The 19,601-nt window shown below is 35.9% G+C and overlaps 1 protein-coding gene across 1 annotated transcript in view; it reads left to right on the top strand.

Annotated features, from left to right (window-relative positions):
• The window catches only part of GRIK2 (glutamate ionotropic receptor kainate type subunit 2), a 410,119-nt gene that overhangs the window by 129,902 nt on the left and 260,616 nt on the right, over nucleotides 1–19,601 (top strand). Inside the window, exons 2-3 of the mRNA XM_054195142.1 lie at nucleotides 3,991–4,158; nucleotides 7,898–8,155. Of these exons, the coding sequence (XP_054051117.1) occupies nucleotides 3,991–4,158; nucleotides 7,898–8,155 (426 nt within the window). The remainder of the gene's footprint in view (nucleotides 1–3,990; nucleotides 4,159–7,897; nucleotides 8,156–19,601) is intronic.

The following is a 19,601-nucleotide window of genomic DNA, read 5'->3' as shown; positions in this document are numbered from 1 at the left end:
TGAGCAATTTCAGAAAAATTTTTTTGGGGCATGTATAATTGTTTTAGACACTATTTCAGATTTTATTTTTCCTTGGAAAATAATAAGAACATCTACATTACTCATGCTATTTTAGGCACTGCGTATCGTCTATTTTGATAAAATATGACTATCCTTTTTTTCCATTGGTTTCTGTTTTGGAAGAAATGGTTACTGCATCAGTATTACACCAATGACTTTCCCTATTGGTTATGGTAAAAAAACTTGGTTATATAAATGTTTTTTAAATAGTGACAACCCTTGTGGATTTCAGGTTCAGTAAAAGCAATTCTACTATATCAAGAATAATAGATCTGAATTATCCTGGATATCACTGGAAAAGTATTTAAAGATTGTTTTACAATTGCTCTTGCATAGCTAGCTTGGACTGGCCTTTCTTAAACATTCCTCATCACTGTGATTCTTCAGGTGCTGATCACTATTAAAATCTAGTAAGCTTTTGCTAAGTGGTTATCATGACAGTAAAAACTTGAAGAAGTGTTCAGCTATACAGCAGTCACCTACTATACACAGTCAATAAAACTTCATGACCTACAGGCTGAGCTGTAGCTACATGGTGCTATATTCCCTAGTGTTATTGTTATAGGATAGAGAAGAACTGCCATATCATTAACATTGTAAATGAAGTAATATATAAGACCATTAAAGCAAGCTAAGCATTAAATACACATTTTACTAGTCCTTTTAAATTTTCTGTCTCCGTTTTGAGGTAGCGGTGAAAATTCAGCCATTTCCTCTAGGATGTGCTGCTGGTTGCTTATTGACAACTGGTGTTTCTGCCTAATACAGGTCTATAAGCTGTGTTAAAAATAAGACAAACCCCAACATCTGCATTTTTCAAGCTGTTAGACAGAGATAGGCATTGGCTTGGCTGCTTGTCCACATATCAATGGCAAGATTTATGACTCTTCTGTCTGCTTATCTGAGAGCATGCAGTGCATTCATCAATTTGATTATTAATAAGGCTATCCTGAATACAAGGTACAACAGCAGTAAATAACAGCCTGCTTGGGAGGGAACAACATGACTCAGTATGCTATAACAGCTTCTGGAAACCAGTATAACTTTATAATTGAGTATACCTGAAATGGAGAGCCAATCCTTTTTATTCATTTCCTTACCCATTTTATAAAAAATGCAGTGTAATTTGTAGCTTGTCCCCCAGTATTAAGCCAGTGGATTTACACAACATTTTCTTTAAAAATACTCAAAGTAGGTTTTTTTTGCTATTATTTGCATATTCATTAACAAATGTAGGAACATAATGGTAAGGTCAAGGCAGTTTAAGATTACCAAGTACCTACCTGAGGCAGACAAACCATATGCTGCCAGCTTTGTAGCACGTATATTTACCACAGGGACAGAGAATGTGTGAGTGAGGGAGGAAACCGCTGAATGGTGCACGTTGCAAATCACATGTTGTTGCCACTCAAAGGAGATAGAGACTTTGTTGTCTTCATAAAATTGTCTTCCTATGTGATGGACTGTCACTACCATTAGGAATTACCCAGATACGAGAGGTCAAAATCCATTTTTATTTGTATTTATCTTATGCTGAGAGTAGTGGCTGAAACTTTGACAAGGAATTCCCCAGCTCAAGAATTTAGAAATGAGCAGAATGAAAAATACAAGAATAAAGAAGGAAGATTGTATTGACACATTGAAATTAAAGAAGAAATCTTCCAATGTAAAAATTTTAGGGAGAAGAAAGAGACATTGTAATGCTTATTTCTCTTTATGAATCCATGGTAACTCAGGATATAATCTTTTTTTTTAACAACCTTTTGTGCGATACTGGTTTATCCAAATACATTTGACTAACTGCTTTCCAGATGCCTTAGGAAAGCCTATGAAGTCTATCCTAATTTTCATAATGCTCATGGAAGTGTCTTTTTATTTTTCTTGTCTCTTAGTATCTATACTTACCATTTATTCACCAATGTTTAGCTTTCAGCAGCAATTTTTTAATATTTTGCCCAAATCAAAATAGGATCCTCCTATATGTCACTGTTTGATTTATAAAGTTTAGATGCTGTGCATCTCAAGCAGCACAAAATCTTGTCTATCAGACTATGTTTTCCTGAACAGAGCACTTCATTAATTTCAAAAGCAGTAGGTTGCCTTTCATGTTAATATTGCATTATTGACCAAATTAACATGGTCATTTTTTTCAGTTTTAAAGTGTGCTAAGCCTATATTTACCTGAATGTTATCCAACTTTCTTTTGCTTTAGCTTTTGAAGTATTGTTAATATTGGTTACTGATTATAGACACATTCTATGCTCAATGAGTTTGCATCATTTCCCTAGGTATCTAAATTTTTTTAAGCGTCTGCCTCATTATCAGTTTTAAATGACTGATGTTTAAATAATTATTAGTTGCATCTCATCTTAGTGGTTAGTGCTTGTGCTTTTAAATTAATATTATTTGAGCATCTGCCCCTAGGGCTCTAACCAGCAATTTAAAAGAGTCGTCTGCAGGAAAAAAGTTAATGCCTCCATCCTGTAGTAAGAAACAGGTTGGAAGAGGCAGGAGGTTTGCAAAACTGAAAAGCCACTTCATATTTAAGTTTCAGACAGGGAGAGAGTTGATAACTAAATACACCTTCTTTTTATTTTAGAAATGGTTCATCTACTTGGCTGCTCAACAAGACTGTTTACAAACTGATTGTAGTTTGTGAGGTTCAGTCTGACTTGGTTCCTGTACAGATTCTGAGACCTTCTTGCTGAGAAAATAGTGGAGTGTTGAATAATTTTTTTTAGACAATACAAAGCCAGGTAGCAACAGTACTTTGGAAATGAATAAGCACAAGCTAGAAGAAAGTGAATGAAAAATATTTCTTGCACAAATACAGTTCCTGGCTTGTAATTACTGATCCTCAGATGATGGCCATTGGATGTCCATTAGTATAAACATATGCTGTTACCATGAGGACTGGAGAAACCATGGGGATGCTGATTGTTTTTCTGAGGCATTCCATGTCACCATAGTAGGGACATATCTTCAAATTACTTTTACTGTCACTGTATCCTTGGCCTTTCCAGACCCAAGAATGATGTTACTTCAAAGTATGTATAAATTTACATTTTTATGGGCAAGGATATCTCATTATGAGAAAAGAAGAGGTGGAGCACAGCACAGTTTCACAAACTTGCTTCATTTAAGACTAAGGCCTGCTCAGAAGCCCTCTAGAAATTGCCTGTCATTTGAGGCATGTCCTACTCTGGCAGTACGCTTTGTGTGGGGATGCTTTCATTGCATGATAGAGCTTATGCAGGCTGTAGTTGCTTAGATTCCTGTATTTCCTGAGGATGAGGTTAGCATGTACGTGCCGCTCAGTGCAAAATATGAGCCCTTTGCTCAACATATTTATCAGTTCAGGCACACAGTCATGCTAAAATATCTATACATTCTCATTTCTGGAGGAAGTTTGGGGCATCCCAGTTCCATGCTCCTTTACGCGTTGCACTTTCAGTGAACTTTCCAGTTCACTATAGCTGTACTATAAGTCTAGAAGAGTAAAAAATAAGAATCCAGAAATCCCCACCCAGCCACACATATGTGGTGGTTGATCTGGTAAAGGTAAATGTAATCATTTCAAATTTAACTATGTAAAATGATAATTACATATTCTTTATTCCTCTCCTATTTTGCTTCTAAATAGACTGGTTAGTTTATATTGCCACACTCTTTTTATTCACAATAGTAAAATGAATATTGTATGGAAAAACCAAACAGCTTTTCTTTAAGGTAAGTTTGACTTGTTGCTGGGTTATTTCTTTGGCCTCAACCTCACCAAAATCATGAGACAATTTCATGGCTTGCACTGTATCAGGTTTATTAAGTTAAAAATTTCAGGCTGATGAATCTTTTCCCAAACTGATAATTAAAGATATTCTTGTATGTCTTTTTGGCTTACTTGTGGTTTGGTTTTTTTCTTTCTTCTACCAGGAGGCATTTTTGAGTGTGTAGAATCTGGTCCAATGGGAGCAGAAGAATTAGCCTTCAGATTTGCTGTGAACACAATCAACAGAAATAGAACTCTTCTGCCAAACACCACGTTAACATATGACACCCAAAAGATAAATCTCTATGATAGTTTTGAAGCATCCAAAAAAGGTAACCTTTTGCATATTTATTTTTTTAATGAGAAACTAAGACTTACTTGGTTTACCAACCCAAAAAAATGTCTGTTCAATAAAGCTGTATGCAATGCGATTGTACAAGGATGTGGCTGACATCAAAGAACTGCTTTAACAACCACCCCTTGAAGGCTGTAATGGTAACTGCTTGAAAATTACATTGTCATTTTGCTCCCACTGCCCATGTCTAAAAGCTATTTATTTGAATATTTAAAATATGAAATAAATTTTTCTGAGCTTTGTGACTATGTTGTTTTCGAGCCCACGTCCTTTGGAGTGAGAAAACAGTATCTCTAGACTTTCTCCTGGAAAATGGCAAGTGCCCCAAATTCTAGTGAACTTGGAAGAATGCTGCAATTCAGTTTTAAGCATTCTATCACTTTAAGTACATCTCCACAAATACCTTTAGCATATGAATATCTCATATAGTTAATCAGGTGTGGGCTTCAAAGGGGAACAAGTAGTTGTAGTTTTGTGCATCTTATGTCAATGAGGCATAAAAATAAGCCTAAATATTAAGTTTGTCTAAGAATATTGCTATCAGGTGGATGTCTAGGCCTGAGTTTGGCAGTTTTCCCTTAACCATAAATGATCTGTTTAAAGAAAAATTAAAAGTTAAAGATAATTTTGAACATTTTTCCTAGATTTTCAATTCTTTGATTCTCACAAAAATGGCAGTTTTCAGATTGCTTTACATTAAAGTCTATGACAATAGATGCAAGTTGTACTGCATCATTGCCATACCCTAGAAAGTACAAGCCCCAACAAGTTCATTATGTACTTACAGGAGAAAATACAAAGCCTGGTGTCAGAACTCAGCAGGACTAAATTTTGCACTGTTACATGTTCTTTAATAACATTTTGTTTTAAATAAATTGAAGAGCCAATTTCATATGAATATTGTCCTTAACAAGGAAATAAGAAAGGTGAAAGAATCAGAGGTCTACCTGTATTTTTTATGACAGGTTTCTAGCCTAAGTCTGCCAAGTGATCTGGTCCCAACATGCCACTCCCCAGTGTTGAAGACTGAAAGCTTTACACAACAACGGAATAAACAATTCTAATGTAGGCTGTCGTTAGGCATGAAAATAGACAGTATCCATATTTGTACAGAAATACACACAGTTGGGTCATTGTAAGATGCTCTGATTTATGAAAAATTCTAGGGGCTGAATATTTATGCCTAGCAAGATGCTTTCTTTGCAGAGGAGAGTGTGTGGAAGGAGGAGGCAAACACCACTTTTAATGAAATATTTTTGAGTTGTTATTCTGTTTCTTTTTGATGGTGGATTAAAGCAAATTCTGAGAGACTATCTTTCCATCTCAGCCAACAGTGAATGAATGGGCTGATCCCTAATTCTGGCCCCTTTTTTCTCCTTTCCTCCTCATCTTCCAAATTCAACTGCTGCCTGACTCCAGTACACGCTGTCCTGTGAAATTTAATGGGACAGTATCATTCCATTCATGAGGGAGGGTGTATGTAGAGAGCAGAGAAATTTGTTCTGCTATCTTTAATTCTTTAAGCCTTTCCTGAGACAACACAACTACTCTTAGTCCTTAATTGGGGCTTGCTTGAGGGTGCAAGCTAGCCTGAATATTATGTTGCTAATTCTTGATAGACTATAATAGATGAAGTTAGAATGGCAACATGCCATTGATTGGATATATTGAATAGATTGTATATATTCATTGTTCCCACTTGCATCTTGGATGAGAATGCAACTCTATTTGTAACTGGTCACGCTGTATCAAAATCTGTGTAATCTTCCAGTGCTAACAGCTTTTTGCTTTATCAATTCACAATACAGCCAACTACATTTGTGCTAACAGGTGCTTTAGTTCAGAATCAAAGGCTAAAGGTTAACATAAAATGGTTCATTTTATTATGATGGCTCCAAAGCAGAGTTTGAACAATGAGGCTTAAGCATTTGACTCATTTTTGTGGTTCATGATTATGACCATTAGTGAACAGCCAGGCTCTGCATCACAAATAGCCTGTTTAGACCTCTTAGTAGAATATACTTTTGAAGTTGAATATAGATGAAATATTAATGGATCTTTAAAGGTACTGTATGAAAGAGTAACCTGAAGGCAACATGATATTTCCAAGATACTGTTTCAGTGAAGACTAATGTAAATGCAAACAAAATATCTCTGAATGCACTAGAAAAATTGGTATGCGTATGACAGAGCCAGTGCCGTATTAAATCACGTGTGAAAGCATTGCATTATTCAAATCTCAGAAACAGGAAAAAAAAAAAAGCCCATTGAAAAGCCATCTGGTAGCTATTGCTGCTGTTAGTGATCCCATTTACTGACATTTGCATAAAGCTTGTTGATTACTCTTAGGAAGGGCAATATTAGCATAAATGTTTTTTTAGCAAGCTAGTCATTTAGGCCCTGATCTGGTGCTTAGAAATGCAATGGAGATCCTGTGTGTATATGAGAAGTTCATTTAAACCACCATTGCTCTGCAGTAATAAAAAGGTGTGCCAGCAGAGTTTCTGGAATGCACTGGAAAGACTTAACAATATTTTCATCATGTTGAAAAGAATGTGCATAATAAAACAATTAATTTTGACTTGCTGAGAAAAGTAACACAGCAAGATGTGTTTCTACTGCTTGTTTCCTCAGCTGTCAGGAACATTGATGGTGGAGTAAAAATACTAATTAATCAAACCTCATACAAATACTCACATCTATATTGGATTAGGGAGATAATTTTTATTACTTCTCTCTACCAAACAGGATATTTTCTTAGAAGACAAAATCTGTCGTTTTTCAGAACTGCATACTCATAAAGGTTATGTCTCTGGTAGTGATCTGAACAGGAGCACGGCATGGGCTGGAACACTGGACTGCATTATTCACCAGTTTTCCTGTCTTCTTTTTTGGCATGTCCCAACTAATATTCTACAAGATAATACTGGAACATACTGTGGGAGATAATACAGACCAGAGACTACTCACACACAGTATAGGTAGGGTTACCCTATATTGGAAAGAGGAGAGCTAAGACGCTTAAATGCAGCAGTACTGCATCACTGACTCTCAGGGCTAGTTTCATCTACTAATACAGGTATAGCAAAACTGAGTATTTCCTGTGTTTATGAAGGGACACTGAATTTTTTTCATTAGCAGATATCAATTGAATTTTCTTTTAGGAGAAAATGGTGACCTTTACATTTTGCGAGTCAACATGCCTACTTTTCATGAAATTAATCATTTGGATGATACTTAGCTGGAATCCACTTAACCCATACAATTTCTGAGTAGTTAGAATTTCAGTAGAAATAGTGCTGATTGATTGAGGAAGAAGTTAACACTTAAACAGTCTAGGTTAGAATACTGTCCCATGTGGCCCTTTTCCAAATGTAAGATGCAGCTGAGCATAAATCTCTTCTCTTGTCAGTGCTTTTTAAAAGATACACAATTGCTGGCCTTTGTGACTTCCACTGACATAGAAGTGTTTATTAAATGTGGCTGAGCGCTATTTCAATGTTAAGGGTTGCTATTCATCAGCTCATAGTGAAAGCTTAGAAATGTATTCTGAAGTTGAAATCTGTGTAAGTAAAAGTGTTACACAGGAAGGGAGCGCTGTCAGCAATAAAGTTATATTTCACGGAATGCCTTTTGTTTAATATGAATTGTGCAATACCTTCTGGCAGACTGCCTTCTTTCCTCTCATCATTGACAGACTTCTGTCTCCTATTCAGCCTGTGATCAGCTGTCCCTTGGGGTGGCTGCCATCTTCGGACCATCCCATAGCTCCTCAGCTAATGCTGTGCAATCCATCTGCAACGCTTTGGGTGTTCCACATATCCAGACCCGCTGGAAACATCAGGTGTCAGACAACAAGGACTCCTTCTATGTCAGCCTCTATCCAGATTTCTCTTCACTCAGCCGTGCCATCCTTGACCTTGTGCAGTTCTTCAAGTGGAAAACAGTTACTGTTGTTTATGATGACAGCACTGGTAAGGCTAAAGCATTAGACTATGTGCAGATGTATTCATGTGAGAGGGAGGGGGGATGTCACTACTCATATTTCTTAATTTAAGAAATCTTAACTAAATTACAAGAACTTCTATTGGAAAGGTAGTGTATAAAAAATAATGTGGGTTTATTAGCCTAACCTCATAAGTATGCTTCAGTTGCTGAATTCTGTTTGTTTGAGCTAACAGCTGTCAGTCACGCTCTATGTGTGTTTTCTGCAGTCTCTAAACAGTTGCTAACAGCTATGTCTTTTGATTTTATTTGAAACTTAAATTTTGAAGAAAAATATGGTAACTTGAAAGATGCGCTAGTATGACCAGTGAAATAGAAGACCTAAATTCTAGCGCAGCTTCTAATATTAGTTAAGTTAAAAAAGAGATGCGGTATTTCTTTAGAATTTCAGCATCTGCTTTTTCAGAGAGAATTGCAGAAGGAGCCCTGGTTTTAGCTGCTAGGAATTGAAACCAAAAGAAGTTTGGAGGCCTGTTTTGCAGATGAGTTGCATGAGTTAAAAATGAACTCCTGACTTTCCAGCAGAAACATACCAGTTCACTTCCTTTCCCTTACCTCACCCTAAAATTTCTTTTGCCCTTCTGTTTTGCCTTGACAGTGACCTCTTTGAAAAATGCTGTAAAAACTTTAGTTTGATTTGAGGTCTATCTAGTGCCAGTCAGAACTAAGACCTTGGTAAGAGGAAAATCTGACTGTAATGGAAGATACAAGGAACGTACTTAGCCAAACGAGATATATTTAATCTTCTTGGAAACGTTGCTAGCTTCTTCCATGCTGGTTGAACAGTCATTGGCAACAAAAGAGCATCGTGAGCCTCAAACCCTTCTCATGGTTCAGTGGACTGGAAGATTGTCGATACCCTTGTTACATCATGCTACTATCTATCTAAACCTGAAATAAAAAAATAAGATCAAGAAACAATACGTGCTATATGTGAAGCTACCTGTGGTGAAGACAAACGGCAACTACAGCAGGATAGAACACCTGTCCTGTTTGAATTATTTAAGTTCAAATAAGATGTGTGTATAGCTATCAAAAGTGAGAAGGGAACAATCAGAGATGGCAGTGCATAAAATTATTTATAACTGATTTTTTGCTTTATGCCCTCTAAAAAAGAAAGGAAGGCAGTGAAGTTTAGAGGCTGTCTCCCTAGAAGTTTGTTGGCTGATGTCACCAAAAGCCTCAGGTAATCAAACTCCTGATTTAAAGTTTAGCTTTACAGACTTAAGGCAAGAAATATGTAGCCTGATTATTAATGTTTTTTGATATTTTTTGTCCTGAAATAGGACAGAAGTGAAAAAAACCCTCAAATTTTAATCAAATGATGATTGAAAAAGTGATTTGTTCAGTGAAACAGTTGTAGACTTAGGTTTACATAAATTAGAAATGTTTCATTTTGATTTAAATTGCTTGGGAACTAACTATTTTTACAATAAACAGGATTATCTTTAAAAACAGGCCTTTCAGTTAGAAAAGTCATATATTTTAACAGTTTGAAACTGCTTTGCTCAATATCTTCATGTATCCCCCCGCCAAAAAAAAACAACAACAAACAACGAAACAAAACAAACCCAAACAAAAGAAACCAAAAATAAATATTTTATGTTTAATGGGCTCTCTAAGCTCCATGTTTTCTGAAAGAGGTATGTTGTTAGCTTTTCATAAAGTATGTTTTGAAGTCAGGATGTAAGTAGAAATAGGAATGAAGATGGAAAAGAAGTTTTTCTTGTGTATGTTGTGATCTACTTGATCTACCTGTGACTACAGTAAACATTTAAGAGAAAAAAAAAGAACATGAGCTGTTTTTAAATAAACTTTAAGTAAGTTTGACAATGAATAAGGAGATTCAGGCATAGTTTATTTAAAAAGCATAAAGAATTATTTCAGGAAATATTGACTTCAAATTAATATTTCTTTCTGGAGTGGCTAGACCCTTCATATTATGATACTGGTTGTTCTTCCTGATAAATAGTAATCCCACCTACAACATCTTTTTTTCTTGAAATCTGTTGCTCTCTGAAGAGACAGAAAGAAGAATCAGTTTTAAAAAGGTTATCTTCTCTTTTTTGTGGCCTTTGCTAAACGTAAATTTAAATTCTACTTTAAGACTGTCAGTTTCTCTTTGTTAGTAGCATCTGCTATGGATAATTCAAAGCCTTCAAAAGCAGGACACACTGCTGTGACGGTCCACAACATCGCTTGCCTTTGAAGTACATACGGGAACAACTCTTAGCTATGAGAAACTGTCAATCTTAAAGAAGTAGAGTTTAAATCTTGTTAGAGCTCAACTGCAAACTGGTGTTTTTTGAGGCAAGGGACAGAGGAATGAAAAGTAGTTACTTCAGCTGACGAAGAGGTTATCTCCTGCCATGGCATAAGATAAATATTCAGTTTTTAACCTAGGGTATAGAAAGGAAAGCCACTTAATTGACTCTAATAGATAGCAGAGCGTTTTCCTCATGCTACACTAGGCACTGCAGATAAGTGTTGATGCAGTCTTCCATAGTGTTTTTGTGTGCCTTTCAATCCTTAGTGTAGCTGCCTTCACAACATCCACATGGTGCAAAACAGACTGCCACCAGTCTATTTGATCTGGATCCAATTTATCAGTATTTGATCTGGATCCAATTTGATTTGAGATTGTGTGATATGAAGGTGGTACAGAAAAAGTTAGTCTACACTTAGAACCCAGTTTGAAATAAGAGAGAAATTTGGAATCCCAGGCTCACTTTGCAATAATGAACAACTGCACATCTGAAAGTTTACCACAAAGAACAGCCATTATTGGGTCATCTCCCTCATTGAAGTATTCTCCCTGTATCCTCTGTGGAGGAATATCTGTACATCTTGCTACTAATTTGAGAAAAGACATAAAGAAGTTGTTTTTCATGCACTATGGGTAGCAACTGGATCCTGCCCCCAACCCTCCCCAGCTTTATGATGCAGAAATGACTAAGTCAGAGAAGATTAACCTATAGAGACTGGGTATTGCTCCTCACATCAGTCTGTACCTCAGTACAGTAGGTTGTTCTGTGCTGCTGAGGCCTGCCTCGTGTTCAGGAGCCTGTCATGAGGAAAGGCGGATAACTTGGCACAGGAGAAAACGGAGTTTGTGTCATGCTGAAATAGAGATGCTTCTGAAGGGATATGATCAGTAACACTGGAAGAGAGAAAAGACCAGGCTGAATACAGTGTAAAAAGGAAGAATCCAGACTCTATAAATAGGATGAAGTAGATGAATAAACTAGAAAGATTAATTCTCTCTTGTCTCAGTAACAAGAGATGCAGTCTGTTATAGTGGGGATAAGGTAATAGAAATAAAAATGAACACAGAATGGGCAAAAGTTTTAATGTTATAATAAAGCCTTCTGCCCTGGTAGTATTTTTATGGAGTGGGTGTTGTGACAGTAGGTAGATGAGTCTCTTCTTTCAGGGATGAAAAAAAAATGAGTGAGTCCTTTTTCTGTGAATCTCTGTTTGAATACTGCATCTCAGGTTTTTGTAGTGTTTTGTTTTTTTTTTTTTTTTCGCTTTAGATAATATCTATATTCTGCTTCCTTCTATGATTTAGTTTCTCCATTTATTTTAGTGCCCAAGACTTTTTTTTCAATGTAGTCTATCTGTTGTACAGGTAAAAAGTTGGAATGAGCCTCTAGAACATTTTTCTTGCTATTCTGAAGACAAGTATTGCTTCCTGTGGTCATTCTAAATGGCAAAATATATTCCTTTTAACTAGACTACCCCATTAAAAAAAACCTAGCAGGATGTAATGAGAGGTTGGTTAGCTGTGGTTGTTTTGGGTTTTGTTTTTTTTTTGGTTCCTTAAAGTAATTTATTGTCTCTTTGTTAATTAAATACCACTAAACTGTCCCTGGATGCTAATTAAGTCTTTTCAGATTTACAGATTTGCTACAGTCAATTGTCATTAAGAAAGAAAAGTGGAAAAATGGCAGTATGTTCATCAGCTGCATGTCCTAATGGTTTTAATTGGTCTCAAAACAGTAACTTAATTTCAAGTACATAGTCTAATCTCTGTGCTAAAGAAAACAGAATACATAAACTCTAAATAAGTTTGTAAATTTCAGCATTCCAAAACAAAGCATAGATGAACAGTTTGACACTGATGCCTTTAAATTACAGGGGCACTTGTATTGCCAGCTAATGCTTTATGCAGATTAAGTTGATATAAACAGAGTTCTGGGTTTTTTTCTTAATTAACATTTGTTTTGGTCTTGCGTGAATGAGTATAAACACCAAAAATCTGTTGCATCTATGAACAGAAGCCAAAGTAAAAGCTGGAAAAAATTACTTCAGAAATAATTTTTTTTTTTTGGTGTTGGTCTTCAGTATTGAACCCTATGCTTTAATTCAAATGATGGTAAAAGAAAGATGCCATTTTGCTGATATTTTTACTGTAATATACAGGTAGCATTGGTTTGTAAATAAAACTACAATTTATTTCTTGGAGCCAGTATTAAAATTCACATTACCTTATTCCCGCTGTATTTAGCATTGTGGACTCACCTTGAGTATTGTGTGCAGTTCTGGGCCCTGCAATTTAAGAAGGATGTTACATCCTGGGGAGGGCAACAAAGCTGGTGAAAGGGCTGGAAGGCCTGTCCTATGAGGAGTGCCTGAGGACACTGGGTTCGGCTAGTTTGGAGAAAAGGAGGCTGAGGGGTGGTGACCTCATTGCTCTGTACAGCTTCCTGAGGAGGGGAGGTGGAGAGGGAGGTGCTGAGCTCTTCTTCCTGGTAGGCAGTGACAGGACGTGTGGGAATAGCTCAAAGCTGCACCAGGGGAAGTTTAGACTTGGCATTAGGAAGCATTTCTTTAGTGAGAGGGTGGTCAAACACTGGAACAGGCTTCCTAGAGAGGCTGTTGATGCCCCAAGCCTGTCAATGTTTAAGAGGCATTTGGACAATGGCCTTAATAACATGCTTTAATTTTTGGTCAGCCTTGAATTGGGCAAGCAATTGGACTAGATGATTGTTGTAGGTCCCTTCCAACAGAACTATTCTATTCTATATTTCACATATCTTATTTCCATATATCTTACATCTTGTGGATTGTTGTGTTGTGTGGGTTTTTTTCTTCCTTTGTGCCCATACTACTAATAAAAAAGGATACTCGCCTTTGCAGTTAATATAACTTTACACTAAGGGGAATTAAGTATATTGGAGGTAAAATGGATGTGGGGTGATGGCAGGTGGCCAACATTGCTAAAGGATTAAGGAGAAAAAGCTTCAAAGTGATTCAAAGTGAATCCTGGCTAGGGAAAAAATTTCTCTATAAGGAGAATATACATAGTGCAGCTTAAAGATGAGAACAGGTGTTCAAGAAACTTCAGAAAACAGGCAACTGAGAAGGACAGAATATGAGATGGTCTGAAAAGGCCTGCTCAACTTTGTTTTCCTGTAAATAAATTAAGCAACATCTAAATTTACGTGAAAAGCTGTTCTCCTTTATAAACACATCTGCATAACTTAGGGCTATTCTTAGCAGAATGAGAGAGAAGGAACGAAATGAGTTGAGAACGCTGTATCTATACAGCTGTGATCTATAACAGAAACTTACAAACTGACATGCCTGGCACGCAGTAGAATACATTTCAGGTTTGAAATTTTGATATAGAAGGGTAAAGTTTGTTAAAGAATAGATGCCACACAGAAATAAGGAGAGATTGCTTAAACATAATCTGGGGTGCTCAGTCCACAATACATTAGGAGACATCTGCTGGGAGCAAAACTGTAATTATAGAAAACATGAAGGAGTATTGTTATTGTGATTTGCATTGCTGTGCATCAAGATCCAAAAAACCCCACTAAACCATGAAAATTAAGTGGACAGGGCTTTTCCTTACCATCCTTTTTAGAATCATCTAACAAAACTAACCAAAGGCAAGGTTTTAATATCAACAAATATCTCAAACTAGGTGTTCACTGGGAATAAGAGTACAGAAGGACACAGTTCTTACAATATTCTTAGAAAGATGTGAGCTCTTATAATGTATGTTGACATTTTTAATACTGAAAATACTGAATGCTCCTGTATGAGATGTTCTTGTGATATTTCTGATAGTGAAGCAATGTTTGGGAATGGAATATAATGGTTTATTATTAGGGAAGTGCAAACCAGCAAAATATACTGAATAGAATTCAAGAAAGTGAATGTTATTAAAGCTGGAATTTCTGCCAACAGCATTAGTTGAAGTCTAAAGCAAGAAAGATTCAGATCAGTTAATGATTTCTTAAATAATACTGAAATTGAATAAAACACAAAAAGAGTTGTCAAGGGACCTAAGTTTTCAAATCACGTGAGTAAGAGACTTTTGAAAAACTTTAAAATAAAGTAATCTTAGATCTATTAATAATTACCTTTTGAGAGCTCATGAATGATAGGCAAAGTTCTAGAAGTCTGGGAAAGGTAGGCAGGCTCAGATGTATCCCAACTTAGATATTTGTCCAAATTTTGAAGTACATTTATACTGGTTGTTTAAGTTCACTAACATCTAAATCATCCACTTATTCCTAATAACTACTTTCCTTACTGGGGAGTTGCTTAAAATTGGGTAGAATAAAGTGAGGTTGTAATATGAGGTGTGGGGTGGTTTTTTTTGTTGTTTGTTTGGTTTTGGTTAGTTTGTTTGGTTGTTTTTTTAAAAGAGTAGTCAGCTGAATTTCTATTCCTGGATAAGTGCTAGACAAATAAACTGTCTGCTAAACACTCAAAAGGTCTCAAAGTGATGAGTAACTGTCAAGTTTGCTTTATCAAGAGCAGATAATGTAAAACTTCCTCCTTTGACAGGTCAACACGCCTTATGGGTAAGGAAAATGTAATAGATGTAAAAATATTGCCTTAAGAAAGTCACACATTGCCTTAAGAAAGGCAACATTCTTATATGCAAATTTAGAGAAATAGGTTCCTTATGCAGCTGTTGTCAAATGGATTAAAAAATTAGCAATAAGGTGGAAATGGATTGGTTACAGTTTACTGCAAAACTGAAAAGATATACTTACAAGGTTCATTTTCTGGTATGAAGAGTATACAAGTTACATATGCAGCTGATAAACTCATAAGTTATAACACCCTAGAAAATATGATTTGTTTTAAAGTATATTAACAGTCATCTATCTAATGTAGGATGTGGTCCTTGTGGATAAACTAACAATGGCATTACAAGAAAGAAAGTGTAACGTTGTACTCAGCATAAGGTTGTATGACCTGGAATTTCATGTGTGAGAATTTCCCAGGTAATTCCAATTTAATCTGCATAAACCATCTTATTATATTACATTGCTCTTTGCAGCAGATCTCAAGAAAGATGAGGGTTCTTTAGATCAGAAGTTTAGGAAAATATGACCTGGGAGGAGAGACTAAAAGAGTGTTTGTTTAGTCTAGGGGAAGTGAACAAAAGGTTCTTGCAAAAGGAAACAAAAAACCTATCCTCTATGTTAAACAGCATAGTTAGAGACATGTTTAAAATTGTAGCTGAAACAATTTAGCTAGGAACATTTAGGTTGGAATCAAAGAACAGGTATCCTTCAAAGGCTGTGGAAACTCCATCTCATGAGCTTTGGTGGTTTATTGTTGTTTGGTTTTTTGTTGTTGTTGTTGTGTTAAGGTTTTTTGTTGTGGGTTGGTTTTGGTTTTGTTTTCCGTTTTGTTTTAGGTTGGGTTTTTTGTTTTTGGTTTTTTGTTTTTTTTTTTTTTTTTTTTAATAGCAATGTTTTAATACTGCTTTTGCTAGACAGAACAGAAAAGACAGGTAATGGTGACCTTTTAATGTCACTATCAGGACTATTCCCTACCACTGATACCAGAAATTACTGCATTAACAATGAACATATTCCAAATGGTCTTTTAAATTGTTTTGCTTTTGTGAGTTTAAATAAGCTTAATATCACAATAGTGATACTTCCACTATTATGGGTATGGCTAGAAATTTCTAACTTGTTCTACTGCATCTTTTAACATTGATTCTGACAGCTTTGACAAAAGCTGTTTTGTCCTTTGACTGTAGCAGATCTCTTTTTTCCTCTTCACCCTCATTAAACTGCACTGCTCATAGATGTCAGCCACTTGAGAGATCATACTTCACGCTATTACAAGAATTCTTTTGAAATGCCCAGGACTGCTAATTGTCATTGCTGTCATCATCATCATTCTGAAATAAAGATAAAGCTTTCTGAAAATGTCCAAAAAACATGTTCAGAAAAGTGAACAGTAACAATATTTCAAATCAGGAATACAATAGAGCCACATACGTAAAGGAATGTTGCTGAAAACTAGAAAAACATGGCAAATCTAATATAAAAGACTTAATGTTTTCTTACTTTTCAACATTTTATTGAACTATATTAAACTATTTTTTTCTTATATTTTCACACACTATGTGCAGAGGTGAGGGAAGGAATGGACAGTTCTTTGTTTTTTTTTTCAGCTGCTGTATGCTCCAGCAGTACTTGGGTGGTATGAAAAACTTATTTTCTTCATCTTGTTATAGCGATGTTCAAGATCAAAACCTTTCCATGAAGTGAAGGCCTTTTCTGAACTTAAGCAGCAGACTGATTCCCTCTTGTGGAACTGTGGGGGATGGGGTAAAGGGCTCTTTCACTGCAGTGATGAAAAGCCATTATTAGAAAACAATTGTTTCTGGAAATAGGCTGAATTGGGATTGGCTATTTGAAACTAACTATAAAAGACATTCGCACCCATGCTCTGATGTGCTCACTTAGCATATTTAAGGAAAACAATAAAGCTGATTATTGCCTTGCACTTCAATTACATCTGGTTATGCTGAAACAGCAGTAAAATGGATTTAACATTCAGATGCTAAGACCCAAGACACAGAAAACTGAAGCGATATGCACAGTATCAGAATGGAAATCTGACTGTGGAGTTAATCCTGGATCCCTGGTATTCTTGTTCAGTGATTTTTTTTTTTTTTTTTTTTAACCCTAAGGCTAGTCTTTCCTATATGTGGCATTTTAGTAATCTCAACTTCCATATTAATTTTGAATATAATTTTAAACGCTTCTACTTTCCTGTACTAAGTAATTGTTTCAAAATGGAAATCTTAGTTTAAAATAAAGGGGTTTTTCTCTCTTTAGTCTAGACGCTTAGATCTTTCATAATAATTAAGTCTGTATTTCAAATACATACACATATGTGCATACATGCATCTAGTAAAAACCACAGTTCTGCCTTTTTTTTTGGCAGAAAGGAGCATTTTCATTTTTCTCAGATATTAGTATTACTGTGCTCTAAGTCTTCTTGAAGTGCACTACTGGTTATATCAGCATCATTTTGTGGAAGAGCAAGTCAAGGGTGAAAGAAAAGTCCCCTCAAGGAGTGAAAGAAAAGTCCCCTCAAGGAGTGAAAGAAAAGTCCCCTCAGTCTGGTGACACATACTCATACCATTTGTATGATCACTGTTGATCCCATGTTCCTCAATAAAGTAGCCTCTGTTTATTGAGCTGACAGTGACCAAAAATGGGTAAGACTGATGGAGATAAAGGTTAAAGTTCTTAAGTCGGGTCCATACTTCCACATACAAAGTAAGGATCACCTGAAGTTTGAGGACTGGACTTTCTCTCCTAATGTGCCCGAAAGGCACTAAGCATACCTGAGCATGCAGCTGAATCCGAAAGTGTGGATGTGAAGGCAAATCAGGTATCAGCTCTCTGACACTGAACCTTCAAAGCTCAGGTCAAATTTTGGAACAAAAGATATTCAAATATGTCCCTCCTTCCCATACACACTTCATCTTTGAATTAGTTTATTTTTAATAAAGGAAACTGTAAAGCCTTTAAAATGAAAATAAAGATCTAAAATATTTCTATTGTAAGCTTCTAAATATTGAGCTTTGGAGCTCATGCAAAACTATCTGATTGTCTCGATTAAATGTCCAGCTGTGTGTGACACAGAATGGCCCACACCTCAATATGTCACCATGAGAGCAAGAAGAATGTTGGGAGACTGCATCATAGCCCCAATTACGGAGAAGTTTAGAGAGGGACATAGTTCTTAGCCCTAGAAATCTTGTTTCAGCAGGCAATTAAGTCAGTAAATGGATTACTGGCATCCGTACCATTATTCTATGTTGAAGTTCTGTATCTGATTTAGTCTCAGTCCAGTCTAGACAATAAGCACCGTGAGAAGATGCTGATTTGGGAAAAAAAATGCCAGGAGAGAACTATCTATCTAAACTGAAAAGTTGTCACTGATTACTGGCATAACTACCATCCAAGAGAAATTTTTTGAAAAATATTTTCAGTTGGAAATAATGTAACTTTTATTTGTCCTCTCATACTTGGTGACCCAGAACTGGCTTTTCAGTGTGACTGAAGCTTTTTTTTAGTGATATGCTCAAAAGAAATATATTTCTTCAAAACAACAATCCTTCCCCCCTCCCAAAAAAGCCCAAAAAAACTTGATGATCAAATTATTTTTTCTAACAACATAAAGTTCTGGTTTTTAAACACTGTACCTTCTTTAAGCGTGTTTATATAGCTGAAAGGCCCCATATGGGGCAAGTGGAGCTTGGAATGAATTAATCAACATATGATAGAACATGTCAATATAGTCTAAAGATGTTCTGATTTATAAGCAGGAGTTCTGTATCTCTGAAGAAGAGTTGGGGGCGGTAGGTCACTACTGTATACTTTGATAGAGATAAGTACAGAGTTAGTTACAGGTAGCTTGACATAGACCCTCTATACATTTACACTTTTTCCCCCAGAAGGAAATTTTGTCAACCAAACAGACCTCCAGAGTTCATTCTGGTAAATACTATTACTATCATGGGTGACTAGTGTATCTTGGCTTGCCCTAATGAATGTAATTTTCAAATTTTCAGTTGAAGTTATTCTAAACAGAGCAGTTAGTTATATTTCTCAACAAAGGGCTTGTTAAATAGAATAGTTACCAAATACTTTCCTTCTTTTTGCTGATACAGGGCTATAATTTTCTTGGTAGGAATCTTGATCAAGATTAATAATAGAAAAATATTTTAAGTCAACACAACACTAGATACCTTCGAACTCTTCTTCATGTCACCACCACTAATTGTAGTGCATTTTTAGTACTGCAGATTGTAAGTGGCATAAAGCTCTAATGCAGTAATATCTGTAATATATATACATACACATGCATACACACATAGCGTTCTGATTACTCTCCAATGCTTCAATTACAAGACTGAAAAACCTGCTAAAGTGTGGTACTCTAAAGCTGGTAATAAGGAGCTGTATTAATTATGTTTAAGAAGATAAATTTTTCTGGATTACATATCTTAAAAATCTTCCTCCATTAAAGACACTTCACACCATTTTGGTACTGTATTTAAATGGGTTTAAATATAACTGATGACAATTTCAAGGATGCTTTACACTGCTGGAATTCAGTGAAATG

Source organism: Rissa tridactyla, chromosome 3, assembly GCF_028500815.1.
Source record: "Rissa tridactyla isolate bRisTri1 chromosome 3, bRisTri1.patW.cur.20221130, whole genome shotgun sequence".
NCBI lineage: Eukaryota > Metazoa > Chordata > Aves > Charadriiformes > Laridae > Rissa > Rissa tridactyla.
Note: the sequence above shows the minus strand (reverse complement) of the source record. Positions and strands in the feature narration are given on the sequence as shown.